This window comes from Phocoena phocoena, chromosome X (assembly GCF_963924675.1).
Source record: "Phocoena phocoena chromosome X, mPhoPho1.1, whole genome shotgun sequence".
Classification (NCBI taxonomy): Eukaryota; Metazoa; Chordata; class Mammalia; order Artiodactyla; family Phocoenidae; genus Phocoena; species Phocoena phocoena.
In genome coordinates, this window is record NC_089240.1 from 16021327 (window position 1) to 16049267 (window position 27941).

Below are 27941 nucleotides of genomic sequence, written 5' to 3' on the forward strand. Positions count from 1 at the left end.
ACCACAGATGCATGTTTCTATGGCGGTCTCAGATAACTGGTTACACAAGCCATGGGCCCCCAGCCCAGGGGCCTCCCACCCAGATCAAGGGTTAAAAGGGGTGCGAGAGCAGAGCCTGCGCTGGGAGGTGTACCCTCTCTCATTACAGGCGTTGGGGAGGAGCTGTCCCCAGAAGGGTGTGGGCCCATGGCGACTCAAGCAACTCAACATCCACCCAGGATAAGTGCACTTGAAAGGAGGCCACATGTTTGCACCTTCTACAGTCCCCTTGAGACAGTGTTAGAGCCCAAAGTTTCCAAATTTAATATTAATAAAGTAGCAAAAAGAGAAGTAAGGTGCAGCTTTCCATGCCCCCGGGGTCACCCCAGTTGCCCTGCCCAAGGGATGGGTCTGGAGGGAGGGGCCACCACTTCCTCCCAACCCAGAGCCTGTGAGGGCTCCTCACTGGGCCCACTCAGAGCTCCACATGTATGTGTCCCCTGCAAAGAAGCTGCACAGAGGACTGGTTCCCATGGGAGCAAAAGCAGCTGACAGCAGCAGAGCGAGGTGCAGCTTTCCATGCCCCCGGGGTCACCCCAGTTGCCCTGCCCAAGGGATGGGTCTGGAGGGAGGGGCCACCACTTCCTCCCAACCCAGAGCCTGTGAGGGCTCCTCACTGGGCCCACTCAGAGCTCCACATGTATGTGTCCCCTGCAAAGAAGCTGCACAGAGGACTGGTTCCCATGGGAGCAAAAGCAGCTGACAGCAGCAGAGCGGGGACCATATGGTCTGGGAATATCACCGCACCCTCTTGACAGCGGGTAAAAAAGGGACACCAGATGCAAAACCCGTTGTAGAAATATTGCTTTAGGCTCTTTTTCGTTTTTTGGGTTCTTTTGGCCATGCGGCTTGCGGGATCTTAGTTCTCCAACCAGGGATTGAACCCGGGCCCTTGGCAGTGAAAGTGCAGAGTCCTAACCACTGGACCACCAGAGAGTTCCCTGCTTTAGGGTCAGTCTGCCTGCCTGTCTGTCTATCTATCTATTTATTTATTTTTGGCTGGGTTGGGTCTTTGTTGCTGCGTGCGGGCTTTCTCTAGTTGCGGCGAGAGGGGAATACTCTTCGTTGAGGTGCGCGGGCTTCTCACTGCGGTGGCTTCTCTTGGTGCAGAGCACGGGCTCCAGGTGCGTGGGCTTCAGTAGTTGTGGCACGCAGGCTCAGTAGTTGTGGCGCACGGGCTTAGCTGCTCTGCGGCATGTGGGATCTTCCCAGACCAGGGCTCGAACCCGTGTCCCCTGCATTGGCAGGCGGATTCTTAACCACTACGCCACAGGGTCTTTTTAAAAGGGAATCCTGCCCAAAGACAGCCTTCCAGGCCTGGTTCCCTCAGTAGAAAAAGATGGAGGGGTAGTTATAATGTGCAGGGTAAGAGACCAGGGTGAGGAAGCAAGGTGGAGTCAGCCAAAGGAGAGGCCCCTGTCCCGGACATGGGAGTTATATTCAGAGGGGTCCGGCTGCAAAGAGTTAATAGCAACCATCAGCCAGACCCAGAGCACAGGAAGCCAGCTTAGCACAGTGCTAGTCAAGTGACACCTTCCTGCCCCTCTCCTCTCCTGTCCACATCTGGTGAGTAGGGAAAGAGGTGAGGGAGGGAGCAAAGACCGACACCCCGACCAGTGCGGATGGGGAGAGGAGTCCACCCTTTAAATAAGGACGAGCGTGTGGACGAGTACAGGCAGAGCCCGGAGATACTGCAGGTTCGGTTCTAGACCACCACAACAAAGCGAGTATGGCAATAAAATGAGTCAGGAGTTTTCCGGTTTCCTAGTGCATGTAAAAGTTATGTTCACACTATACTGTGGTCTATTAAGTGTGCAGTAGCATTATACCTAAAAAAACAACATACAGACCTAAATTAAATAATACTTTATTTCTAGGGACTTCCCTGGTGGCGCAGTGGATAAGACTCTGTGCTCCCAGTGCAGGGGGCCTGGGTTCGATCCCTAGTCAGGGAACTAGATCCCACGTGCATGCCGCAACTAAGAATTCACACGCCACAACTAAGGAGTCTGCGCGCCACAACGAAGGAGCAGGCAAGCCACAACTGAGCTGATGAGCTGCAACTAAGGAGCCCATGAGCCGCAATCAGGGAGCCCGCCTGCCACAACTAAGAGCCGGTACAACTAAATAAATAATACTTTATTGCTAAAAAGATGCTCACCATCATCTAACAACGCAGGATTGCCACAAACCAATTTGTAAAAAAAAAAAAAAAAAAAATGCAGTATCTGCGAAGCGCAACAAAGCAAGGCGCAAGTAAACAAGGCACGCCTGTATATCTGCCGGAACCCTTTCAATGACTGGATTCAGAATTCGTTTGCTTCTCAAAGTGCCATTAAGACTTTCTCTTTGTTTCTCCAAAGACGACATACAGATGGCCAACAAACACATGAAAAGATGCTCAACATCACTAATCATTAGAGAAATGCAAACCAAAACTACAATGAGGTATCACCTCACACCAGTCAGAATGGCCATCATCGAAAAGTCTACAAACAATAAATGCTGGAGAAGGTGTGGAGAAAAGGGAACCCTTTTCACTGTTGGTAGGAATGTAAATTGATACAGCCACTATGGAGAACAGTATGGAGTTTCCTTATGAAACTAAAAATAGAATTACCATATGACCCAGCAATCCCACTCCTGGGCATATACCCAGAGAAAACCATAATTCAAAAAGACACATGCACCCCAATGTTCATTGCAGCACTATTTACGGCAGCCAGGTCATGGAAGCAACCTAAATGTCCACTGACGGAGGAAGGGATAAAGAAGATGCGGTACATATATACAATGGAATATTACTCAGCCAGAAGAAGGAACAAAACTGCCATTTGCAGAGACATGCATGCAGCTAGAGACTGTCATACAGAGTGAGGTAAGTCAGACAGAGAAAAACAAATACCGTATATTAACGCATATATGAAGAATCTGAAAAAATTGGTATGGACGATCTTATTTACAAAGCAGAAATAGAGACACAGACATAGAGAACGTAATGATACCAAGGGGGAAAGGGGCGGGGTGGGATGAATTGGGAGATTGGGATTGACATATATACACTATTGGATACTATGTATAAAATAGATAACTAATGAGAACCTACTGTATAGCACAGGGAACTCTATTCAGTTCTGTGTGGTGACCTAAATGAGAAGGAAATCCGAAAAAGCGGGGATATATGTATATATATAGCTGATTCACTTTGCTGTACAGTACAAATGAATGCAACATCGTAAAGCAATTATAATCCAATAAAAATTTTAAAAAAAGAAATAGGGATTGATAAAATTAAAAAAAAATTCTCTTTGTTATCGAAGTGTGGCTGGAAGAGTCACGGGAAAGGACCATTGCCCTGAGCAGGCGTGGGAGACAAAAATAAAAATAAAAATTACACCTTTTGAGTCCGACAGGCTCAACATGTTAGTTACGCACATAAACCCGATTCTCTCAAAGGCTCCTGCCAGCTCGAATGACCAGTGACTTCTAAATGCAAATCGGTATTTAGTTCACTAATGCAGACTTCAGTTGCACTTGCTATGAGCCAGGTACTGGTTAAAGCACTTCATCAATATTAACTCATTTAGGGCTTCCCTGGTGGCGCAGTGGTTGAGAGTCCGCCTGCCGATGCAGGGGACATCCCGGTTCGTGCCCCGGTCCAGGAAGATCCCACATGCCGCGGAGCGGCTGGGCCCGTGAGCCATGGCCGCTGAGCCTGCGTGTCCGGAGCCTGCTCTGCAATGGAAGAGGCCACAGCAGTGAGAGGCCCGCGTACCGCAAAAAAAAAAAAAAAAAAAAAAAATATATATATATATATATATATATAAACTCATTTAATCCACATAAAAACCCTCTGAAGTGGGTATTATGAGCATCTGTTTTATATACTTATGAAGAAACGGAGAGGCAGAGAGCTTAAGTGACATGTCCAAGGTCACATGGCTAGCAAGTGGTTGAGCCAGAATTTGAACCAAGGCTGTTCACAGCCACACATCAGAACAGAGCTCCTGTCCCGAGTTCCATTCCTGGGTATCTACCGGAGAGGGATGGAAACATATCTCCACACAGAAGCTTGTATGTGAATGTTCACGGCGGTATCATTCACTATAGCCAAAAAGGGGAAACAATCCAAATGACCATTAACTGGTAGATGGATAAACAAAATGTGGTCTATCCACACAATGGAATACTATTCAGCCCGAAAAGGAATGAAGTACCGATATACACTATATAGAGCACAGGTGAACCTCAAAAAGATTATGTGAAGTGTGGGAAGCTGCATACAAGGGACCACATATTGTATCATTCAGTTTATAAGAAAACTCCAGAGCAGGAATATCTATACAGAGAGTAGGTCGTTGGTTGCTTGGGGCTGGGGGTGGGCATGGGGGTTGACTGCAAGGTGGCACCTTTTGGGAGTGACAGAAATGTTCAAAAATTGGATTGCGGCGATAGCTGCACAACTTGGAAAATTTACCAGAAACCATTGAAATGTGCATTTCAAATGGGTACATGTTATGATATGTGAGTTAAACCTCAATAAAGCTGCTGCAAAACCAAAAGCAAAGGGGGCTGACCCTGGCCATAATGGCCCTTCCTCCTGTTCTAGCTGGTTTACACCTATGGTGAAAAGCCTTCCGAGGAACACAGGAGGGGAGGACTTCGGGCCAGGAAGTTGTCTGAAGCCTTTGTCTCTCCTTCCAGGCCCCACTGTGTCCACCCGCACCCAGTCGGAGTGTGGCACCAGCAGCTGAGATTTCTTTACAGAACTGCTCTGTTTTGCAAAGAGTAATTATATGCAGGGGAATTTCCTACCCCAAATGACACCCCTTCTTTATTATCCCCCAAACACCCCTGTATTATTTTGCAATGCAAAATTCATGCCTCCTCAAGCCAATTACTTGGGAAAATGTGATACGCAATGATGAATTATACATGCGTTTTCTTTATGCTTTTTTTTTTCTCCTTGGGGATGGTAATTATGAGATAAATTGTTGGGGGTTTTATGTCTTGAAATAACTCCTTACCATATCAGAGCCCTTCTTGCTACATATTGCTAAGCTAATTGGTGGCTTCCAAAGAGAAGGACAGAAGTCATTTTTAATTAGGCTAGTAAAAATATATGCCAGTCATACATACATACTCACTGATACATACATGTTGAGATATATATATTTATATCAGAAACAATGAATGAAAATTCAATACACTCTTTGGGAGATTCCGGTGGGGTCCTTGGTGTAACAGTTCCCCATTTTGAGGTGCATGTATCTCCTTCGGTGTTACAACCGAGAAGTCATTTCTGATGCATAAAAGTTCTCTTTAGATAGAGAACGAGTCTCTACTGCGGGCGTCCAGTGGCTGACATGACAACTGTCTTGTTGAAGAAAAGTTTTCCAAAGCTGAGACATTATTCACCAAAAGTAGAGGCAAGTCTGTCCACTCTATAGTTTGGTGTTATAGGGATAGAAAACAATCATCTGTCTTTTATAACTTACATCGGAGCTATAATATGATAAGTGCTGTTTCGTAATTCCATCAAGCAAGATCTTTGTGATGCTTTCATTACACCCTAGGGGGAGCACAAACCTTTACTTAGTCAAAATCAGTACTTCTCTCCAAGGATCAAAGTTTCTGTTTTGCTTTTGAATGGGAATTACAAAAAGCCATAGGTGGCTTCTGAGCATCATTCTACTCGTTGGTCGTGTACATGGAAAGCTAGCTGGCAATTTTATTCCACTCTCTGAATCCAGTCCCTCTCAACACATACATGATTCCATCACCGACACATGGAAAAGAAAATTCAATTGCTCAAACCCACTTAGAATACCAAACCCATCTTAGAATACCCTAAAAGAATCAGCCTCTCTTGGAAACATAATCATATTAAAGCACGAGGTACCAGAACTCCCTAAAGTAACAGGCTATTTTTACAAAAGACCAATAAAATGTTCTAATAGGTTGCCTGAGGGGTACTGTTATTCAGAATTACCCGCGATTCTGAATAACGTGCTACTAACTTAGAAGAGATGCTGCCACTTTGCTGACTGGTTAGAAACCCTCGGAAAACCTCAAGCAGAGCGCAGCACCTACTCGACCTCGGAAGACAAGGAAGAAAGTAAGGCAATCTCGTTGCCACAAATAGCTAAGTGCATCACTATGACAGAGTTCAAACACTTTGAAGTTGGGGACAATACACCGTCCACTTCAACTACCAGTTGTCCACCGTGTACACAGGTGCTTGGTGAGTAACTTCCAAAGGACTGCAGTTGCAGCAAGCCTAACCCCAGGACGGCGACCCCACGCCAAGCTCTGTCTGCTTACCGGCAAAAGTCTCTGTACGTGGATTCACTCCTGCAAGACGTTTAGAGGTGCCGAAATCGGAGATTTTCACCACTCCACTATAGGTATTCACCAGAACGTTATCGCCCTTCAGAAAAGGAAGAACATCAAATGCTTAAAGAAAGATTTAAACAAACTAATGTAAAACAGACTTGGACCTTAAGAAATGGTCATGTGTCTCTAGGAAGACCAGACTCTGCTCAATCCTCTCCCCTCCGTGAGCTGGTCCACCTGCAGACACTCCAGCAGCTCATGTGATCTGAGATGCAAAGTAAAATCTCATTGGCTCAGACAAGCAAGTACCTTTATGTCTCTGTGCACAATCTGGCTTTCGTGGAGATACTTGAGGCCTTCCAGGATTTGCTTGGTGTAGAGCTTGATGGTGGGCTCCTTCATCGGCCCCCATTTTGATCGCAAAAGAGCCGAAAGGCTTCCTGGAAATGGACACAGTAAAAAAAAAAAAAAAAACTCATCAGGGCGATGAAGAGTCAATTATAAGGGTTCAGGGAAATAAAGTGAACTGACGTTTCTAACCTAATGTGAGCACTCGCGCCCACATCACTGTATCTGGGCTAAATGCAACACCTTTCCTCCCTCTCTGTTGCCTGTTTCCCAGATGCGCAAGCAGCATAGTCAGAGAAGGGACGGGGCGTGAACCAGCACATCAGCCTGCCCAGAGGTGTAGGGTGGAAAGGAACCCCTTGTGATCCCCGAAACTCAGCCAGGCCACCTTCGGGCTTAGCTCTGTTCAGCTACACAGAATCAGGAAGAGAGCGCGACAGCGCTCTCTGAACTCTGAAGGGCTGGCCTGACACTGCACATGCTGCACGAGCGTCTCAGCCATTGGGCTTGGGTCAAAGCCACGTTTTCTACCTCACCCTGAAATCAGAGGTGGACAGGAGCAGAGTGAGGGGCCCTTAAGGGAGACAGGGACCCGAATCAGAGGAGGCTGGGGCTCTCTGTCCTCACTGTGAGAAGCTCCTAATGCCAGGTCCCAGGGGCAGGATGGTCTTAACACCCACCCACCCACCCCCGACCCCAATTATACTATTGAACATTGAACTTTGGGGCCAGAAGAAAACCTCCCTTCACTGCCTTCTGACCCTGTGTTTCAGAGACTATTGTCCAGGCCCTCAGCATCAGATAGTCGCCCTTACACAGTGCTATGGGACCTTGCTAGGCCTCAGTTTCCCCATCTGTAAAAGGGAAGGTGCACATCTATCTCCAGCTCTGTGGTCATCCTCAAGACCTCACGTCTGGAACGCAAATCAGTATTTTCTGCTAGACTATGAGCAATCTGAGGGAAGAAGACACTGTACGTCATCAAAATCTAGCACATTGCCTGACTCTTAAGACATATAGTTAGGTTTTTAATGTAATGGCAGGCTCTTAGTAACTATGAGTTGAAAGAACGGATGAATACAGATTTCTAACTCAAGTGTTTATATTTGCATTCAGATTACTATTCATTTTACCATTATTTTCTTAAAATGAGCACTTACTGAGTTCTTGCTCTCTGCCTGGCACCTTTCTGAGAGCTTTACAAACATTATCTCACTTGCCCCAGCCAACAAGCCACTGAGATAGTGTCATTATGACTCCAATAATTATTACGATTCTAACTATGACAGTACTTAATAATAATCCAATTTTAAAATTCATTTATTCAGTCAGAAAACTGAGGTCACAGCTTGCAGATGGAGGGACCAGCTCAAACTAGATGGCTGGGGTCTTCCCTGGTGGCACAGTGGTTAAGACTCTGCGCTCCCAATGCAGGGGGCCCGGGTTCGATCTCTGGTCGGGGAACTAGATCCCACATGCATGCCTCAACTAAGAGTACGCATGCCACAACTAAGGAGCCTGCCTGCCGCAACTAAGACCCAGCACAGCCAAATAAATAAATAAATAAATATTAAAAACAAACAAACAAACAAACAAAAACCAAACTAGATGGCTGGCTCCAGACCTGAGGAACTCCCACCCTCGCACTCTACTGTCTGCCTTTGGGGATCTTGTGGATAAAGCACTGGTATTCAATTTCACTGTCAACATGTTATTTTGCAATGTCATTTAAAAACACCTCCGTTTCCTCTTCTCCAAAGCATATTTCAACTCCTAGACTGTGAAGGCCTCAAGGCCAGAGACTATGCTTTATTCATCTCTATGTCTCTAGTGCTCAGCCCAGCAGCTGGCACTCAGTAGATCCTCAATGAATATCTGATGATTGAATTACCAGACCAGGAATAGACTGTTTATGTGACACTGGAAAATCCGTATCCAACTCCTCTGGGAAACAAATGGTCTCCCACACCTCAAATGTCTGTCACTTTTTAACGGCAGGATGAATAACGATGTTCATATTATATTTTCATCAGTGATTTTCAGGGTATGAGACCAGAAGACCAGTGACTACTCACCCCCAGGCACCTGCTCCATAAATATCTTAATGTAGCCGTCCTCGGAAACAGAGTCCAGGTACTGAACAATATCGCGGTGCTCGAGGTTCTTGTGCGGGGCGATCTCCTCATGCAGCGGCTGAGAGTAACTGGTGAGAAAAACAAAGCCAGTGTCACCTGCCAAATCCCTGAGCTTGGGGTCCGTATATCACACCTCACCAGTACCTGCCCTGCTGCTGGCCATCCCTTCTTTGTGGGAATGTTCTCTCCCTTGGCTCCCATGAGACTATTCAGCTTCCCATCTGTAGAACAGGGGATAATAATACGAAGCACTCAGGGCTGCCGGGGGCCGAAGTGTGTCAAGTTTCTCAGGCACCCAGTGGAGTGCCTGGTGTGTGGCAAGTACCCAGTGAATGGCTGCTGCTGTTACTATGGCTATCGATAGGGCTTGAACTCTCCAACCATCCTTTGCCTCTCTCAACAGCCTCTCTTCCTCTGCTCCCCCATGAAGGGAGCTGTTCCAGAAGGTTCTGTCCTCAGCTGCCTTCTAGTCTCATTCCGCAGACTCATTCAAGACTACAGCAACAGCCACCTAATGGACCTCCCAGCCTCAGCCTCTGGCCTCTTCAGTCTATTCTCCCCTGGCCACCCTATTTCCCCTTCCTAAAACACACACCCCATCACATCACTTCCCATCCTAAAGTCCACATAAAGACCACATTGCTTAACATGGCACACAAGGACTTTCAAACTCAGGTCAGACTACATCTTTAAAAATGTTTGCCTCATCTCAAGAGCCGCCCCCCCCCCCCCCCACTGCCCTACATCCTACAGTCGAGTCACAACACACAATTTTTTCTTCTCTCGGTACACTCTGTGCTTAACAGCTCTGCTTCCCCTCAGCACAGAATGCTCTGGCCTCCTTTTCTGCCAGACGAACTCCTGCTCATCCCTCACAGGCCGGCTCAAAGATGATTTATCTTCTCAAACTTGCCACAACTCAACCAAGAAGAGCAATTCATTCCACTCCTATGCTCTACAAACACTCTGTGAACCTCTGTATTATGGCACTTGTCACTTGGCTCTACCAAACTGGGCACACCCTAACATTAGGACAGTATCCTACTTCCCTTTCAGTCTCCAGTGCCAGCCCAGAATCTGGCACAGAGAAGGTGCCCAATATCCTAACTTCAGCCTGTAAATTTAGGGAATGGGACAAAACAGTCTCTAAGGTCCCTTCCAGCTCTAAAATCCCAGGAACGACCATCAGCAGTGAAGAGCTGAAACGACTAACACAACCAATTGAAGGAGGTGGTTCAAGCCAGCAATTTTCCCCCAACAAACAACTGCAATGCCTTATCCATCATGAGAATAAGAGACAGAACACTGGAAGAGGAATTCAAGAGACTGGATCCTAGTCTTGTTTCTTCACGTCCTCGGAGAAGTCATTTAACCTTCTTAGCCTTGGAAGAAGTTGGATGAGTTCATTTCAGACCCTGCTTTATAATTCAAATGTCGTAACACACAATCCCATTAAAAATGAATAGATGAACAAGTGAACGGATGAACGAATGAATGACAAAGGGTCTTACAGCTGCTAGAAATAACTTGTAATCCATCGTTAATAATTCACTGACCACCTGGATGGAGGGCCGTTTGCACACAGCCATCAGTGTCCAGCCCTGAAGGCAACTCTGCAGATGTGGTCTGAGCACGCCGGTGGAGCACGGAGCTATTACTTCTTATACTGTGGCCATTACTGTATATGTAGCTTCTCTACAAAAACACGTGACAGTCAACACGTTCTTGTTTAGAATTAGGAGGGGTATGAATTCAAAAAGGAATAAACCTTTAGTTAGACTCTTAAAAAAGTGTAGGAGAAATAAATTGGTAGTACTTGTGGTTTAAAAAACAACAGTCCAAAATCTATGGGTGAGGTTGAAGGGTAGGGTATTAATAAAATAGTCTGTATAGCAAAAAACTAAAATTTTCTTGACCACATTTAATTTTCTGTAATGATACATCTGAATAAATAATAGCCATTTCAAATTGTTACAATGTGAATTAAAGCATTGAGTCATATTTTTAAATATTTGCAAACAAACACCTATGTAAAAATGTAAAACTTTATTTCCTCCTGATGGGTGGAAATAAAACTACAGTCTTCTTTTAAAACGTGACTCTGCAATCCACATGCCTCTAAGTGAAGTTGTTCCATTTTCTCCATCTATTTATAATATGCAGAGCACAAAAACAGATCACCCTTATTAGGAGAGAATTACAAATTTTTTTGATGACATAATGCTTTCATTATGCACCATCAGTGGTGGGCACGGGAGTTGGGGTATGGAGGTGGCAACTGTAGAAGGCGGAAGGCCTGCCCTGACTTGCCTGCTGTCTCTCTCTGGAATTTCTTTGATGGCTATTCGCACTTGATTGCTCAGATCTCTGCCGGCATACTCGATCCCATGTGTGCCCTTCCCCAGCACCACTCTCTCACCATTCGCATCGTGGTCATACTCATACTAAGGAAAAGCAACAAGATAAAAAAGCACACAGGTTGTGGTGGAGAAACCCTATAAAAGCCCACACATGGTCCTGCAATTTTTTAAAAATTTATGAATAACATTATTTGAGTACCAGGCAGGTCACATTTCTTGGGTTATATACTTTTCATTAAATAATTGCTTTTAAGGGGTAGAGTTGTCAGTTACTCATATATTCATAACATGATTTTATGAAATAGAACGCAAGAAATTTACAAATACGGCTCATATGTAACTTAGTGGGCTCACCTTTTGGAGAACTCCCCTCACTTTGATGCTGCAATTTAAAACTGCTTCTAAGCACGTCAAGTACCCCAAATAGGTGCCCTCTAACATGATCCCTTATCAACTTGCCAGGAAAGCAACCACCTTCTATAGCCCAGAAAAGAACTGAAGGTAAATAAAACTAAAATTGTCTTAATAGAAAGTACACATGCTGCCCCACTCCTGCTTTTAGAGGTACAGATCTAGCATTAAACACATACTGCAAAGTTCCACCTGTAATGAGTATTGCTCTTTTAATTCCCCCAATCTTATCATCAAAAATTGTACAGCTGCATTCCAGTTGGTTCTTCTCAATGATTAAAAGAAATGTAACTCTAGACTGAGCAATATTTATTTAAAGCAGAGGCAGCAAGGGATTCTTGCTGTTATTTTCTATGCCCCCTATACCTGCTTACAGAAGTGCACAGAACGCGTGTGCATGTGGACGTTTCCCTTCCCATCCACTTCCAGGGATGCTCACGACAATTAAGGTTACTAGTGGCTCTCATCACTGTCTGATTTAACCAGACATCCGCCTGCTTCATAACAGGCTTTTATCTCCCACCTTCAAAGTGCATCACTCAGTTCGTTTCTACAACTTTGATTCTAAGCTAAGAGTTCGAGTACCTGACTCAATTATTAAAATGAATCCCTTTGATATTTTCTGTAAGAAATCTCAAAAAATTAATTTCAGCCCACTTGAAAGTATAGCAAAATCTCACTAAATTACAAGGACCTGAATTAGTGGCAAGTCATAATAACTGCGCAAGATTTAAACATGTGCGTCGTGGTGTAGTCATCTGTGGACTACCACTGTGCTGTCCAAAAGAGCTTATGATGACCCTTTCTTAATATTAAGAAATTAATATTAATTTCTTCTTAACATTAATTTCTTCTTAATATTAATTTCTTCATATTATCATACTTAATATATTACATGCATTTAGTTATATCTAAATGACTTTAGATATAACTAAAGTCATTTTAGGCATAAATGAAAAAGTCTGCTTCTATTTGCCCAACTCTTTCTCTTGTAGTTTCACAAACATTATTAATTAGCATAGAAAAAGCTTTTCCACCAGTTGTACACAAAAGGGAACTCTAGTCTAGTCCATGTCAAATTTTTCTTACACATTCTGGTTGACAGGATGCCAAAGTAATGCGATTTTTCTATAGAGATGCATTAAATTTAATCTCTGACAGTCATGAATAGTGATGGCTAGCTCGTTCCTTAATGAGTATTTAAAAATATACACATAAAGAACTTTCACACAAAAAAAGGGACATTTTCTTAAAGCATCAAAGACACAATAAATAACTTTTTCCATGTTCTAGGTCTTCTGTGACTCACCTCTAAGGTATCCCCATCGGTCTCTCCCTCCAGCTTCACTGTACTGCCCACTCCATTGGTTGTCATCTCTCTGACCAAAGAGCAAAACCTAGAACACCAAATGTCACAAAGATGCCGCTAATTATGATCACTCCTATTCCTCTCCTCTAACTTGGCCTTACTACATTAAACTGTGATTAAATAAACCAAGCTTTTACAAGTTATGGAACAATCACTCCACTCCCTTGATTTGACATGGTAGTGTACTGGTTATCTAATCTAGTTCAAATACCCATATGATACTTGAATCCCCTCTATACAATATCACCACCAACTGGCTGGCTAATTGATGCGTGAACACCCCCAGTGACAGAGAACTCATTACCTCACAAGGCAGCTCATTCTTTGGCGAACTCAATGAGAAATGCCTCACTTATATTGAACTAAGACTTCTTTTATGTGGGTCTCATCCATAGACTGCTTAGAATTAGTCCCTTTCTACATAACTGCCCATTAGAAATGTACATAACTTTATTCTATCCCTATAAGTTTTTCCTTCTTGTCCCCTCAACGCTTCCCCCAGGACTTGTTTGTGAGTCACTTCACTAACTTGTAATTCTTCAAAGGTGTCCCTGTATTATTTGTCAAGTCTGGTCCCGGGACCAGTGTTCCAGGGGTGATCGAATTAGTGCTAAGGATAGTGGGACCATCACCTCCCAAGTTGCCAGCACTCTAGCTCTTAGTGAGAAATAAGGTCTTGTATAAGGGGAGAGGTGAGAAGGAAATGTGTAAGACGGCCTCATCGTTCTGTTGACATAGACTAAGCTTAATATCAACTATAACCCATAAATATTTCTCACAAAAGCTGCTGGGCCACATCAGCCACTCCCTAGACTTGTGTAGTTGTTTATTTGCATACAAGTGACTTGACTCATAAGATTTGTATTCAGTATTCTCTCTTAAGGTGGCAGGGAAGAATACTGCATACTTTAAGATAATTTCCAAAAAACACTAGGATGTTCTTTTCTCTAACCCATCCCACCTCTGCTTCTTCTAATTTTTGAAAGCTGGGACACGCAACAGTCAAGCTTCTTAGGAGACATGTGGTATGGACGCAACAGAATAACTAAAATTTAAAAGACAGTGTCAATTGTTGTTCAGAATGTGGAGCAACTGGAACTCTCATATGTTGCTGTTGGAAGTGTAAATTGATACAACTAGCTTGGTATCAACCAAAGCTGAATATAAACCTATCCCACAACCTACTAACTCCATTCCTAGGTACATACGGTGCAGAAATCAAAGAATATGTTCACCAAAAGGCATGCACAAGAGGGTTCATAGCAGTTTTATTCATAATGGCCCCAAACTGGAAACAATCCAAATGTTTGATAGAACAGATAAATCGTCATACACATTCACACAATGGAACACTACACAGCGAAAAAAAGAATGAACTAATACAACACGGCTGAATCTCATAGATATTATTTTAAGAGAAATAAGTGAGAAATAAAAGAGTACATACTTTATGAGTCTATTTATTTGAAGTTTAAGAACAGGCAAAACTAACCACTGGTGATAGAAATCAAAATAGTTACATTAGGAGCGGGTTTAATGACTGGGAAGGGGCACAAGGCACCTTCTGGGGTGCTGATATACTTAATACACTCGTCTGTATATTACACCTCAATTAAAAACTTATTTAAATGTATGGCAAGAAAAGGCACTGAGGACAGAATGAGAGTCAGAAGGTAAACTCTGTAGTAAAGGGATGTTCTGCTTCATATTTGGCAGCATTTCCCAACTCTAAAATTGAAGATTGTGGCCCAAGGGTGCCCTGGTCTGATATTCAGTCTGATTTCTAACTATGTGTGATAATGATTGTCTGAGACGCACTAAATTAAAATGTTCTCAAATTACATGATACAAACTCTCTCAACAAACTACGAATAAAGGAATCTTCCTCGACCTGATAAAGGTTATCCATGAAAAACCTACCAGTAACATCATGCTTAATGGTGTAAGACTAGACGCTTTCCTCCTGAGATCGGGAACAAGACAAGGATGTCTGCTCTCGCCACTTCTACTCAACATTATACTGTAGTCTAGTCAGGACAATTAGGCAAGAAAAAGAAAGAAAGACACCCGGTTTGCAAAGGGAGAACTATACCTATCTCTATCTGCAGATGACATGATCTTGTATATAGAACATCCTAAGGAATTCAATAAAAACTATTAGAACTAATAAATGAGTGCCAGTTTGCAGGCTCAATATACAAAAATCGAGTGTATTTCTACACACCAGCAATGAACAATCTGAAAATGCAATTAAGAAAACAACTCCACTTAGAACAGCAACCAAAAGAATAAAACACATATATATTTAACAAAAAAGTATAAGACTTGTACATTGAAACTCCAAAAATTGTTGAAAGACATTAAAGAAGACCTAAACAAATAGAAAGATATGTTCATGGGACGGGAGACTTAATATGGTAAGGATGGCAAAGCCTCTCAAATTGATCTGCAAATACAAAGCAATCCCTGCCAAAACCCTAGCGGCCTTTTCTGAAGAAACTGACTAGCTGATCCTAAGATTCACAGGGACATGGAAGCACCTGCAATAGTCAAAACAGTTATGAAAAACAAGAACCAAGTTGGAAGACTCACATTTCCTGATTTTACAGCTTAGTACAATACTACAGTTATCAAGAAAATGTGGTAATAGCATAAAGGATGGACATACAGCTCAATGGAATAGAAGTGAAAGTCCAGAAATAAATGCTTACATTTATGGTCAACTGATTTTCTAAAAAAGTGCCAAGACCATTCTATGAGAGAAAAAATAGTCTTTTCAACAAATGGTGCTGAGACAACCACATTTCCACATGCAGAAGAAGGAAGTTGGACCCTCTACCTCAGACCATTAAAAAAAAAAACCAACAAAACTCAAAATGGATCAGAGCCCTAAATATAAGAGCTAAAACTATAAAACTCTGAAGAAAAAAACACCAGAGAAAACCTTGGGTTAGGCAAAGCCTTCTTAGATATGACATCAAAAGCACAAGTGAGGGCTTCCCTGGTGGCGCAGTGGTTGAGAGTCCGCCTGCCGATGCAGGGGACACGGGTTCGTGCCCCGGTCTGGGAAGCTCCCACATGCCGCGGAGCGGCTGGGCCCGTGAGCCATGGCCGCTGAGGCTGCGCGTCTGGAGCCTGTGCTCCGCAACGGGAGAGGCCACAACAGTGAGAGGCCCGCGTACTGCAAAAAAAAAAAAAAAAAAAAAAAAAGGACGGACGGTAACAAGTATTGCGAGGACGTGGAGAAACTGGAACCCTCATACATGGCTGATGGGAATGCAAATTGGGAAAACAGTCTGGCCGTTCCTCAAAGTTAAATAAAGAATTATCCTAAGACCCAGTTATTTGGCTCCAAGAGAAATTAAAACATAAGTTCACACAAAAACTTGCATGTGAATGTTTATGGCAGCATTATTCACAATAGCCAGAAAGTGAAAACAAACCAAGTGCCTTTCAAATGATGGACAAATCAAATATATCCATACAATGGAATACTGTTCAGCCACAAAAAGGACTGAAATTCTGATACATGTTACAACATGGATGACACTTGAAAACATTATGATAAATGGAGGAAACGAGTCACAAAAGACCATATATTGTATGATTCTATATATATGAAATGTCAAGAACAGGCAAATTCGTAAAGACAGAAAGTAGATTCAGTGGTTGCAGAGGACTGGGATTGGGGGGGTGGGGTTAGGTTGAGAGAAAATGGGGAGTGACTGTTAAGGGATACTGTGTTTCTTTTGGGAGTGATGAAAATAATCTAAAATTACATTGTGGTGATGGCTGCAAAACTGTGAATATAATAAAAACAAAAAGATTGAGTTCTATACTTAAAAATGAGCAAATTGCATGGTATGTGAGTTATATCTCAATAAACCTGGAAAAATTTTCCGTAAGTTAAAACTTCAGGAAACGCAGTATAGCAATTAAATATCTTTCACGACAAAGACCCTTTAAAAGTGATTCACCATAATTAGACTGAAAATACCTGAATCAGATCAAAACTCACCTACTGCACTGGTCTTCGGTGGAAAAGTAGATTTGAAAGTCATCAGAATTATCATGGACGTAAAGAAAACAACACCGTTCATCAAACTTGGATATGCTGCAAAATTTCAAAACATAAGAATGCCTATTATATATAAATTTGGATATCAATTTAATTTTTTTGAGAAAAATCTAGGAACAGCTTTTCTTCCATCTTACAAATTTGAAACTTTCATTAATGTTTTAACAAATATCCCCCGTCCACCAAAGTGACTTCTATTTCTCTATGAAATTTAAATAGGAGGGGCATTTATCTTGCTGATGTTTGAGTTTGTATTCATCAACAGACTTTAATATGTATCAAGAACTTACTATATATTCAACGTTAAGCAAAGTGTATGGGCAGCAGGAATGGGAATAAAATATGGTTTCTGTCTTCAAGGGTTTATAAGGTCATTAAAAAGGTAGTTGTGAAATAATTTATTGTGATATCAAAGGAATTTCTAGACTTGAAAAATATTAGGACACAGTATTTGTGGCCACACAAGGGAAGTGGAAATAAACATGGCATTTTAGCTCAAGAAAGGCCTTTAAATGTTATCTGATCCATCCCCACCAAAGGCCTGGATCTGACTCTACAGCTCCTTGAACAGGCAATATTCAGTTTGCCTGGAATATCCAGTGCCAGAAAATCATCAGATTCCATCTCCTGATGGATTTCACTGCTACAAAGTTCTTTACCTGCACTGTGCCAAAGCCTACGCAATGGCCCTCATTTTGCCAGGTAGCACTATGCAAAAGGCTAGATTCTATGATGAGCCCTTCGAACAAATGAAGCCACTTTATCTTGCCCTTTCTAAGTCGTCTCTTCCTGAGATTACAGCTTCTTTGACCATTCCTTACATGTTATGGATTACATGACAAATTACGAGTTGAAACAGCAGAAGTACAGGGTGATTTAAAATGAATTAAAACTAGCTTATACATGAGTAACTTTTCAAAACCAATCTTTAAAGGAACTACCACAGTTAGTTGGATAGCCTTGGGAATGTTCAACACATGCTCTTCATGTCACATTGGTTCCAGGGTCTGATTCACCCCAGGCCCTTTGCACATCTCTGTTGATGGCTCAAATGGCAGCAAGAGGTATCTCTATGAGAAGGTACAAACAGAAGGTTCTTGACTACATGTTACCATACAACTTAGTTTCTGGGTAGTACATGTTTGAAAATGTTTAACACCTTCTGAATTATCTTATATTTTCTAAGCAGTATTATTCAAATATGCTACTCTGTTCTTAAATGATTTCTCTCCCTTTAAAAGTGATGTAAACATTACTCCAATTTAAACACTGATGTGTCTAGGAAAGGATCATGCTGCATCTGGGGGTAACAGGGATTCATTCATTGGCCTGTGGTCTGAGAATCAGAGAAAAGACATAAGAGTCCTAGTCCAAGCCCTTAATATGATGGAAACTATGAAGATACTGAGACCTGGAGAGGTTGAATGATTTGCTCAAGGTCAAACAGCAAAAGAGGGATTAGAACTCATATCTACTCCAGAGTTCCTCCCACCCTTGGGTGTGCTGGCAGGGTCGGACTCAGAGAGCAGCCACACAATTCAGGCCCAAATGGTCAGTGCTCCTGAACCAAATAGCAAGTGGCAGACCTCTCCTGGGAATACACCACCTTACTCACCTGCCAGTAACAATGCCCTTGGCTCCATTACTCTGCCCAGGAGATCCCAGCCAAGTATCATTACCAAGTAACTCCCAGCTTCAGTTCTGGGGGTCCCTGAGCACCTGAACATCATTGGCTCAAAGAAGAAACACTTTCTCTTTCTACACACATAACTTCTTGTTTTAAAAAAGTTTGAGGGGGCTTCCCTGGTGGCGCAGTGGTTGAGAGTCTGCCTGCCGATGCAGGGGACATGGGTTCGTGCCCCGGTCCGGGAGGATCCCACATGCCGCGGAGCGGCTGGGCCCGTGAGCCATGGCCGCTGGGCCTGCGCGTCCGGAGCCTGTGCTCCGAAACGGGAGAGGCCACAACAGTGAGAGGCCCGCATACAGCAAAAAAAAAAAAAAAAAAGGTTCAGACAAGAGAGTTTCGTCTGTTGGATACAAAAACAGCTACTCTGCTATAACAAGCTGAGAAGCCTTACTAGCAGCACGTGATGAACAAGCTCGGGCAGGGCAACAAGAGAGAAAATAGTCTGTTTTGGATTCTGCTAAAAATGAGAACACCACGTACTATAAATAAGTAGAAACAAAGTGATAAAAACAACATCATTATTTGTATTAAAACAATAATTACATCTTCTCTTATGTTCTTACCTTATTCCTCTAATGGAAGAGGCTGTAAAATTCCATTCATGAATTTGTTTCTGCAGGTATCAAGGACAAAAGTCAGTGGTTTGATGTTTTCCATGCAAAGAATCATTTTTGCTTTCATTCTATGGTCAATCGCTTCTGCTATTTTTTACTTTCAATAGAATTTAGCGGTTAAAGCAAGATATTTCGCATAACTTGGAACACCAGAAACATTTTCTAACCTATTGTAAAAATTCATTTGTATCTCTTATCCAGTTTAGAACAAATGATCTAAATATGAAATAGAAACAACAGGCATACAGTACATACACAGTGAGCAGCCTTTCACCTTCTGTCAACGTATCAAGAAAACTCTAAGATGAGTTTGGGAACAGCCCACCCAACTTGAATGACCCACAAAAATGTTTGGAGAGGCAAGAATGTGGCAGACACCAGTCAGTGTTCATCAATCTTCATTTCTTTTTCTCCCTGGGCACATAACTGGACTACATTTCCCAGCCTCCTGTGCAGTTAGGTGGGGTCATTTGATGGAGTTCTGACCAATGGGTTGTGAACAAGAGTGATGTGCTCCACCTGTGGGCTTGGCTCATTAGAAACCTCCACGGCAATCCTGTCCTCTACATTCTCTTTCCCCATCCACTACCAGATGGAATGCGGACCCTGCCAACCTGGACATGACATGAGATACAGATGAACTTTTATCATCATAGATAAACTGATATTTGGGGGATGTTTGTTTTAGCGTCTGGCCTACCAAGAACTAATACAAAGACTAACTGGGATTTCAATCTGTACAAGATGCACTTTAAAAATACATATATAACTCTGTCCTCTCCCTCCACCACCATCCCTTTCCCTTAAACTATGAACAAAGCTAAGCCTCACAAGGAGTGTCTGAATTCCCAGTTTTAGAAGGGCCATAGGCTACAATACCAATACATTACAACGACAGAGAATAATTTTAAATAAGAAAATACATTCGGTTAGCCTGAGGAATGCCATAAATGACCAGCTAAGCCTCCCAGAGAAGTGTGAGAGCCAAATAACTGAGCATATGGCTCAGGAGAACAGCCACAAGTGATTGGGTGACAAGTTTCCTGCCATCCTGGAGCAATGACAACAGGCACAGTTGGGAGGATCGTTCCCAATGGGAGAGGATCCATCCAGGCATGTTGATACAACACCTATTATGCACTAGGCAACATACCAGCAGGGACATGACAGAGAATGACAAAACCCCTGCCCTCATGGGGCTTACAATCGAGTGAGGGAAGATAGGTAATAAATCAAATAGTAAGTGAAGAGCATGGTGGAGGGTGAAAAGTGCTATGAACACAAATAACACAGCAAAGAGCATTAAGGTGGTGCAGGAAGTCATGAGTTTTCAAGCAGAAAGCTAAAGGGGGTGAGGGAGTGAGCCATGCAGATAACTGGGGGACCAGTTCCAGGCAGAGGAAACAGCAAGTGCAAAGGCCCTGAGGCAGCAGTGTGCTTTGCATGTTTGGGGACCAGCAAGGAGGGGAGTGAGATGGGAGTGGAGTGAGTGAAGGGGGAGTGGGAGAGAAGGTTAGGGAGATCACGCAGGCCTTTGGAGGCCATCATCAGGACTTTAAGCCTCCCCTCTGTGTGAGAATCACTGAGAGCTGTGAAAGATAAAAGTGGATGAAAACATGAAAGCTATCACATCAGACCCATCTTTATAGAAAGACTGAGTGTATTTCAGAGGAGGGATGTGTTCCAAGTCACTGAAAGAGGGTAGTGGTGGAGAACGGGAGTCTGCTTTGGATTCAGGTACAGAAATATCAATGAGGGCAGATTCGAGAGAGCCTGAAAGAGGCTGTATGTATATAGAAAGCTCAACCACACAAGTTTTCAAGTAGGTTTACTCTAGGGTACCTTTAGGGAACTTCTCGATTTGGGAGGAAGTTAACTTTACTGGTTAAGAAGTAAACCACATGGAGGGACTTCCCTGGCAGTCCAGTGGTTAAGACTCTGCACTTCCACTGCAGGGGGCACGGGTTTGATCCTTGGTCAGGGAACTAAGATCCTACATGCTGTGTGGTGAGGCCAAAAAAATTAATAAAATTAGATCTAAAAAATTTTTTTAAAAAAGAAGTAAACCACACGGAGCTCCCCTCCGCTTTCCCTTTACATCATAATCAATAGGCATTGGGTGGGGGTTCCTACTTCATAGGTCCTACAGATAAAAAAATACAGAAGTCGTGCATGGGCTTGCAGACCAGCTGGGGAGACACTTTGGAAAACGGATAAATAAGCGATAGGATGTACTTTGCACATTATGCAGACAACTGGGTAGCGAACAGACATTCAATGGAAGGACGGGAGGCGGGAAAGGGTGGTTAGAGATACCTCTGCAAAAGTTAGGACTTGGGTAATTGGAAGAACGAATTCCAGGGAGGAAGAAGGATGAGAACAAAAGTGCAGATGTGAACTCCTGCAGGGCCAGCTCAGGGAACTGTGAGATGACAGATGAAGGTCTGGCTGGGGCTGAGGGTCGGGGAGGGAGAAGAGAAGGAGGGAGAAGGAGGACAGGGTTATATAGGGGCTCGACACTTAATAAAAGACTTTGAGTTTTATCTGCAAAGTCACAGGATCCAATAATGATTGGGGACTATCAAGAGGGCCACTACAAGTGTCTTTTAAATCATTACTAAACTTTTAAGCTGAAATACGGCATACATTCAGAAAAGGCTACAGTGATCATCTCAATCAATTTCCACAAAATGAAAAGCCACTGTAACCAGCATCTAAACCAAGAGACAGAACATCAGCAGCAGCCCAGAAGACTCCCTCAGATCCCCTGTTCCCAGTCACTCCTGTCGACCCAAAGGCAACTGCTATTCTGACTTGTCCCACTGTGGGGAGTGTTGCCTGCTCTGGAATATCATACAAATGGAACCGTGAAGTCTGTGCTCTCCTGTGTCCGCAAGGGGAGTTTTTCATGAGCTATCTGGTGGTGTCCTGGCGGGTCAATCAGGAAAGCTGTGACTGTTCTCCTCCTGTCCCGAGCCTCCTGTAAGGCAGCATTCTAATCTTTCCTGAGAGGGGATATTTCACCAAATCATGATGAGGAAACAGATTCAAGATTTTAGCTTTCCACAGTGCCAGAAGCCCCCAGTAACAGTGCATTGGAAGCAGAGCCGAGGTGGACTCTGGAGAAATGGGCCGGGAAGTTAGAGGGAGGGGACTCCTTCAGGATCCCCTAGGTGCTGACTCAGCCTCTGCCCTCCTAACCCCCAGGATGCGGACTTTCAGGGAGGGGGGATTTTTGTGTTAAAAGCATAGACTTTTTTTTTTGGTTGCTGTTAAAAGCACAGACTTTTTGTGTGAGATGTTCCAGTCGCTAATATAAGCATAAAAGGCACCTCCCAAAGAGCTTTCCAAAACCAGCAGCCCTACCCGTATGGATAGCAATGGTGGCCACAGTGCACCTGTTGGTGACTTTGGGGCCCACGAGAACCTGAGGGAGAAACACTGCATTTGCGCCTGCTCTGTGCAGCCTCCCCGCATCGCTGTGCTGGGCGAGCTCGCACCAGCTTGGGAGGCCAGTTGTGCACATCTCTTCCTAACCCTGTGCTCGGTGACCTGATGTTGCTTGCGTGAAACTGGCCATGACGGGAGTATTTACACCACAGAAATCAGTAAACACTACATATCGGCCCTCTGCTCCCATATCCCCTGGAGAGCTGGTGGTTAAACACTGACCAGCGTACGTTTCTGAATCCCTGGCTGATGAAGCAGACCTTAATCTAATGTTACAGCGGCGCTGTCCGCAGGTGAACATGTGCCTGTGTGATTGCTTCCCACCACCACAGCACACCGGGAAGAACTGCAAGTCTGTGCAGAGAAGTTATCATTTCACTCCAGGCTAATCTGCTTGCTTCCACAACCTGCAGAATTTTTAAAATGTAAATGAAGGCAAAAGCAAAGCCTTCCTCTCAAAGAAAAAAAGGCAATTTATCTTTCTCTCAGACACTTGCTCTGACAACTACCAAGCACTGTGCAAAACATTTCCTCAGTCAAGGAAAACTAGCATTTGCTGCTTATATAGTTCTTTCTATTTCTTATTACAGACTATATACACAAAGTAACACATTTACAACTAGTGAGATACTATATGTACCGATGGAAATTCCCATTAAAGACCTGCAACCATTATAAATTTATAGAATTCCATGAGAACAAAACCATTTTGCTCTAAAAGTATGAAGAGTCACTTTAATAGGATCAGTTTTTTCCACAACTACTTGTCAAAATATGAGGTGTTCACACCAGTCAGAATGGCCATCATCAAAAAATCTACAAACAATAAATGCTGGAAAGGGTGTGGAGAAAAGGGAACTCTCTTGCACTGTTGGTGGGAATGTAAACTGATACAGCCACTATGGAGAACAGTATGGAGGTTCCTTATAAAACTAAAAACAGAACTACCATACGACCCAGCAATCCCACTACTGGGCATATACCCTGAGAAAACCATAATTCAAAAAGACACATGCATCCCAATGTTCACTGCAGCACTATTTACAGTAGCCAGGACATGGAAGCAACCTAAATGTCCATCAACAGAGGAATAGATAAAGAAGATTTGGTACATATACACAATGGAATATTACTCAGCCATAAAATGAACAAAATAATGCCATTTGCAGCAACATGGATGGACCTAGAGACTGTCATACTGAGTGAAGTAAGTCAGACAGAGAAAGACAAATATATGGTATTGCTTACATGTGGAATCTAAAAAAAAAAAAAAAGGCTACAAATGAACTTATCTACAAAACAGAAATAGAGTTACAGATGTAAAAAATAAACTTATGGTTACCGGGGGGTAAGGGGGGGAGGGATAAATTGGGAGATTGGGATTGACACATACCCACTACTATATATAAAATGGATAACTAATAAGGACCTACTATATAGCACAGGGAACTCTACTCAATACTTCATAATGGCCTATATGGGAAAAGAATCTAAAAAAGAGTGGATATATGTATAACAGATTCACTTTGCTGTACACCTGAAACTAACACAACATTGTAAATCAACTATACCCCAATAAAAATTTTAAAATGATGGGGCTTCCCTGGTGGCGCAGTGGTTGAGAGTCTGCCTGCCAATGCAGGGGACACAGGTTCGAGCCCTGGTCTGGGAAGATCCCACATGCTGCAGAGCAGCTGGGCCCTTGAGCCACAACTACTGAGCCTGCGTGTCTGGAGCCTGTGCTCCGCAACAAGAGAGGCCGAGATAGTGAGAGGCCCCTGCTCACTGCAACTAGAGAAAGCCCTCGCACAGAAACGAAGACCCAACACAGCCAAAAAAATAAATGTTTATATAAAAAAAGAAATATGAAAAAAACGAGATGACATAGATCAATTTAAAAAAATTTTTAAATGAGGTGTTTTGTTATATCTATCAATGGAATAGTGAGGTTACAGATCAGAATTTTGAAAATTCTCTTGCATCACAGTGGCATCAATGACACAAAGAATGTAAGCAAGGTTGGCCTCTAGTACAAGAATCTGAACACTGAGGACAGGGCGCTTCGTGGCAGTGGTACCTGGAGGGGGGAACATAAGTAGGGCTTTGGGGGGTGGGGCCTGCTGATGTTCTCTTCCCTGGGTTGCACTGGTTACTTAGATGTGTTCACTTGATAAAAAAATCCATCAAATTGTACATTTATGAGTTATGCACTTTTCTCTGTGTGTTATACTTAAAAGGTTAAAAAAAACAAAGAGGCAAATTTAATAGAAGATACATGCATGCTTCAAATGAGATATATCTGTATGAACATCATGTATGTATCTTATTCTAGCTCCTTCTATTTTGCTCAAATATTTAAAGCACACAGTGCAGGAAAAATACCCCAGCACATTACGGCAGCTCATCTTCACAAATGGCTACTGACTCTCTTATCAATGAGAAGAAGGTTGCTTCGCTGTTAAATATTAGACAAGGTTACTGGCTTACATTTGTGTTACAGACTTAATGTTTGTGTCTCCACAAATTCATATGTTGGAGCCCTAACCCCCAGTGTGATGGTATTTGGAGATGGTGGCCTTTGAGAGGTGATTAGGTTACCAGGGTGGAGCCCTCAAGATGGGATTAGTGCCCTATATAAGAAGAGACAGGAGAGAGTTCTCTATCTCTCTTTCCAGTATGTAAGAACAGGGCAAGAAGACCACCATCTGCAAACGAGAAAGAGGGTTCTCACCAGAACCTGACCATGCTGGCACCCTGATCTCAGACTTTCCAGCCTCCAGGACTGTGAGAAATAAATTTCTGTTGTTTGAGCCAGGGGTCCCCAAACCCTGGGCTGTGGACCAGTACCGGTCTGCAGCCTGTTAGGAATCCAGCTGCACAGCAGGAGATGAGCGGAGGGCGGGCGGGCGAGCGAGCGAGCGAGCGAAGCTTCATCTGCCGCTCCCCATCGCTCACATTACCGCCTGAATCATCCCCTCCGCCCCCCAGGTCTGTGGAAAAACTGCCTTCCATAAAACCGGTCCCCAGTGCCAAAAAGGTTGGGGACCACCGGTTTAAGCCACCCAGTCTGTGGTATTCTGTTACAGCAGCTCAAGCAGACTAAGGCAACTTGAAATATCATTCATGACTATATATTTTTCATATGTACCTGTATTGAAGTATAACTGATATAGAAAGAACTGCACCTATTTAATGTACATAATTTGATGAGCTTGGACATATGCCAACACTTGTGATACCATCACCGCAATCAAGGTACTAGATATATCCAACACCTCCCAAAGTGTCCTTGTGTCCCTTGGGTTTTGCTTTTATTTGTGTGTGTGGTAAGAACAAATATGATATTTACCCTCTTAACAAATGTGAAGTGCACAATCCCATACTGTTGACTATAGGCACTGTGCTGTACAGCAGCTCTCTATGACCTATTTATCTAGCATAACTGAAACTTTATACCCATTGAACAACGGAAAGCTGTTGTATCATGACTATTTCTGATAAAAATTTTCCAATATGATTCTGAACCTCTCCTTATTCTCTGATGTTGTATTTTATTTTTGAAGATATTGCTTATTTTTACCTGATTAAGACATAATTGCTCACACTCTTGTTTCCAGGGGGGAAAAAATCCTTCTTTGCCAAGTTGATGGCAGAACTCTCCCCACACTCCATGAAAACACAGACATAGCAAATAGACCTAATGTACTTGTCAAAGGTGCTACCTCTTTTTTATTACTACAAAATATTTTATTAAAGAAAAAATCTGATGAAGTACTTTAGACAAATACAGATGAAAATATAGCTGTTACCACAAAACATGAGGCCTGGCCCAGCATTTGCGTAATATCTTTAACGGGCAATGAAAATGTTTCCACTCCTATATCGCTGGTGTGAGTATAAATTAGAATGATACGAATTTGACAGTAGCTATCGAATTTCAAACATATGTAGTCTTGAAGCCAGCAGGTCCAATTCTGGGACTCTTTGCTCCTGAAACATCTACACGCGCGTGGTATGGTGTAACCACCAGGATGTGCAATGGCGTATTTACCATCAGCTAGAATGCAAAACTGAAACCTAAATGTGCATTAGCAGGAAAGTGGTAAAATAGATTATGGCTCATCCATACCCGGAAATGCACCACCATGATATGGGAGTATAGGGAATATCACATTTTAAAAACCGGGTGGATCAGTGTGTGCTATATGAAAAACTGTCCGTGAGGTATGGATCGTTTAAAAAGAGTAAGCTGCAAAATAACAAATCTCACCATATGATCTCATTAATGAAAATGCTTCTTCCCCCTATATATATGTATATTATATATATAATGGATATATGTATACACACATTATACATATATAACTGAGCTTAGAGAAAGGTATAGATGGACATCCATCAAATCATTGGTGATGGGAATACACACCAAGTTTGGGGGATTTGGAGGCACTTTCACTTTATTCCTTATCCACTTCCTTCACGGTTTAACTCATTTTTTTCCACAAGTTTATATTCATTCATATATAAATACATATATACACACACACACACGTATATATACACCTATGTATATACACACATAGCTATACGTATAATACAAATATATATATTTGGAAAACCCTGCTTCCTCTCCTCCATCTGTGATTACACTCTCTCATATAGTCCTGTAACTCAGAAGTTAGGCATGGGTGCCTGTTCTTTCAAGTACTACAGTATAGTTGACTCTCCTACTTGAAAACTGAATTTTTCATTAAATAGTACAAAATAAAGAGAGAGCTGTCTATGATTGTTTTCTTACCATTTCCATGGGTGAGACGTGCCACAGAGAAACTGTCCTCTCCTCAGCTTCACTGTTTATAGAGACATACGAAGGCTGGTAGACTTTGGTTGGTTCCATCACCAGAACCTAAAAGAACAGATTTCTGTAACGCGTGGGAACATGCCACATAGGTTATCTTGCCCAGTGAGGAAGTGGGAAGCTCTGGACTCCGCAGATCCTCTACGTGTACCTACTATGCAGCAACCCTGCTCTAGGACCGGTGGATACGGCGGCCCACAATCCCTTCCCTATGGGAGGTCTATGCTCTGATGGGGCAGATAGTATAACTAACAGA

General features: G+C 42.9%; 1 protein-coding gene across 1 annotated transcript in view; it reads right to left on the minus strand.

The window, feature by feature from the left end:
* The window catches only part of MAP3K15 (mitogen-activated protein kinase kinase kinase 15), a 147793-nt gene that overhangs the window by 17595 nt on the left and 102257 nt on the right, over positions 1–27941 (minus strand). Inside the window, 8 exon segments of the mRNA XM_065900522.1 lie at positions 6364–6469; positions 6685–6815; positions 8799–8926; positions 11169–11302; positions 12939–13026; positions 17017–17112; positions 19327–19376; positions 27626–27733. Of these exon segments, the coding sequence (XP_065756594.1) occupies positions 6364–6469; positions 6685–6815; positions 8799–8926; positions 11169–11302; positions 12939–13026; positions 17017–17112; positions 19327–19376; positions 27626–27733 (841 nt within the window).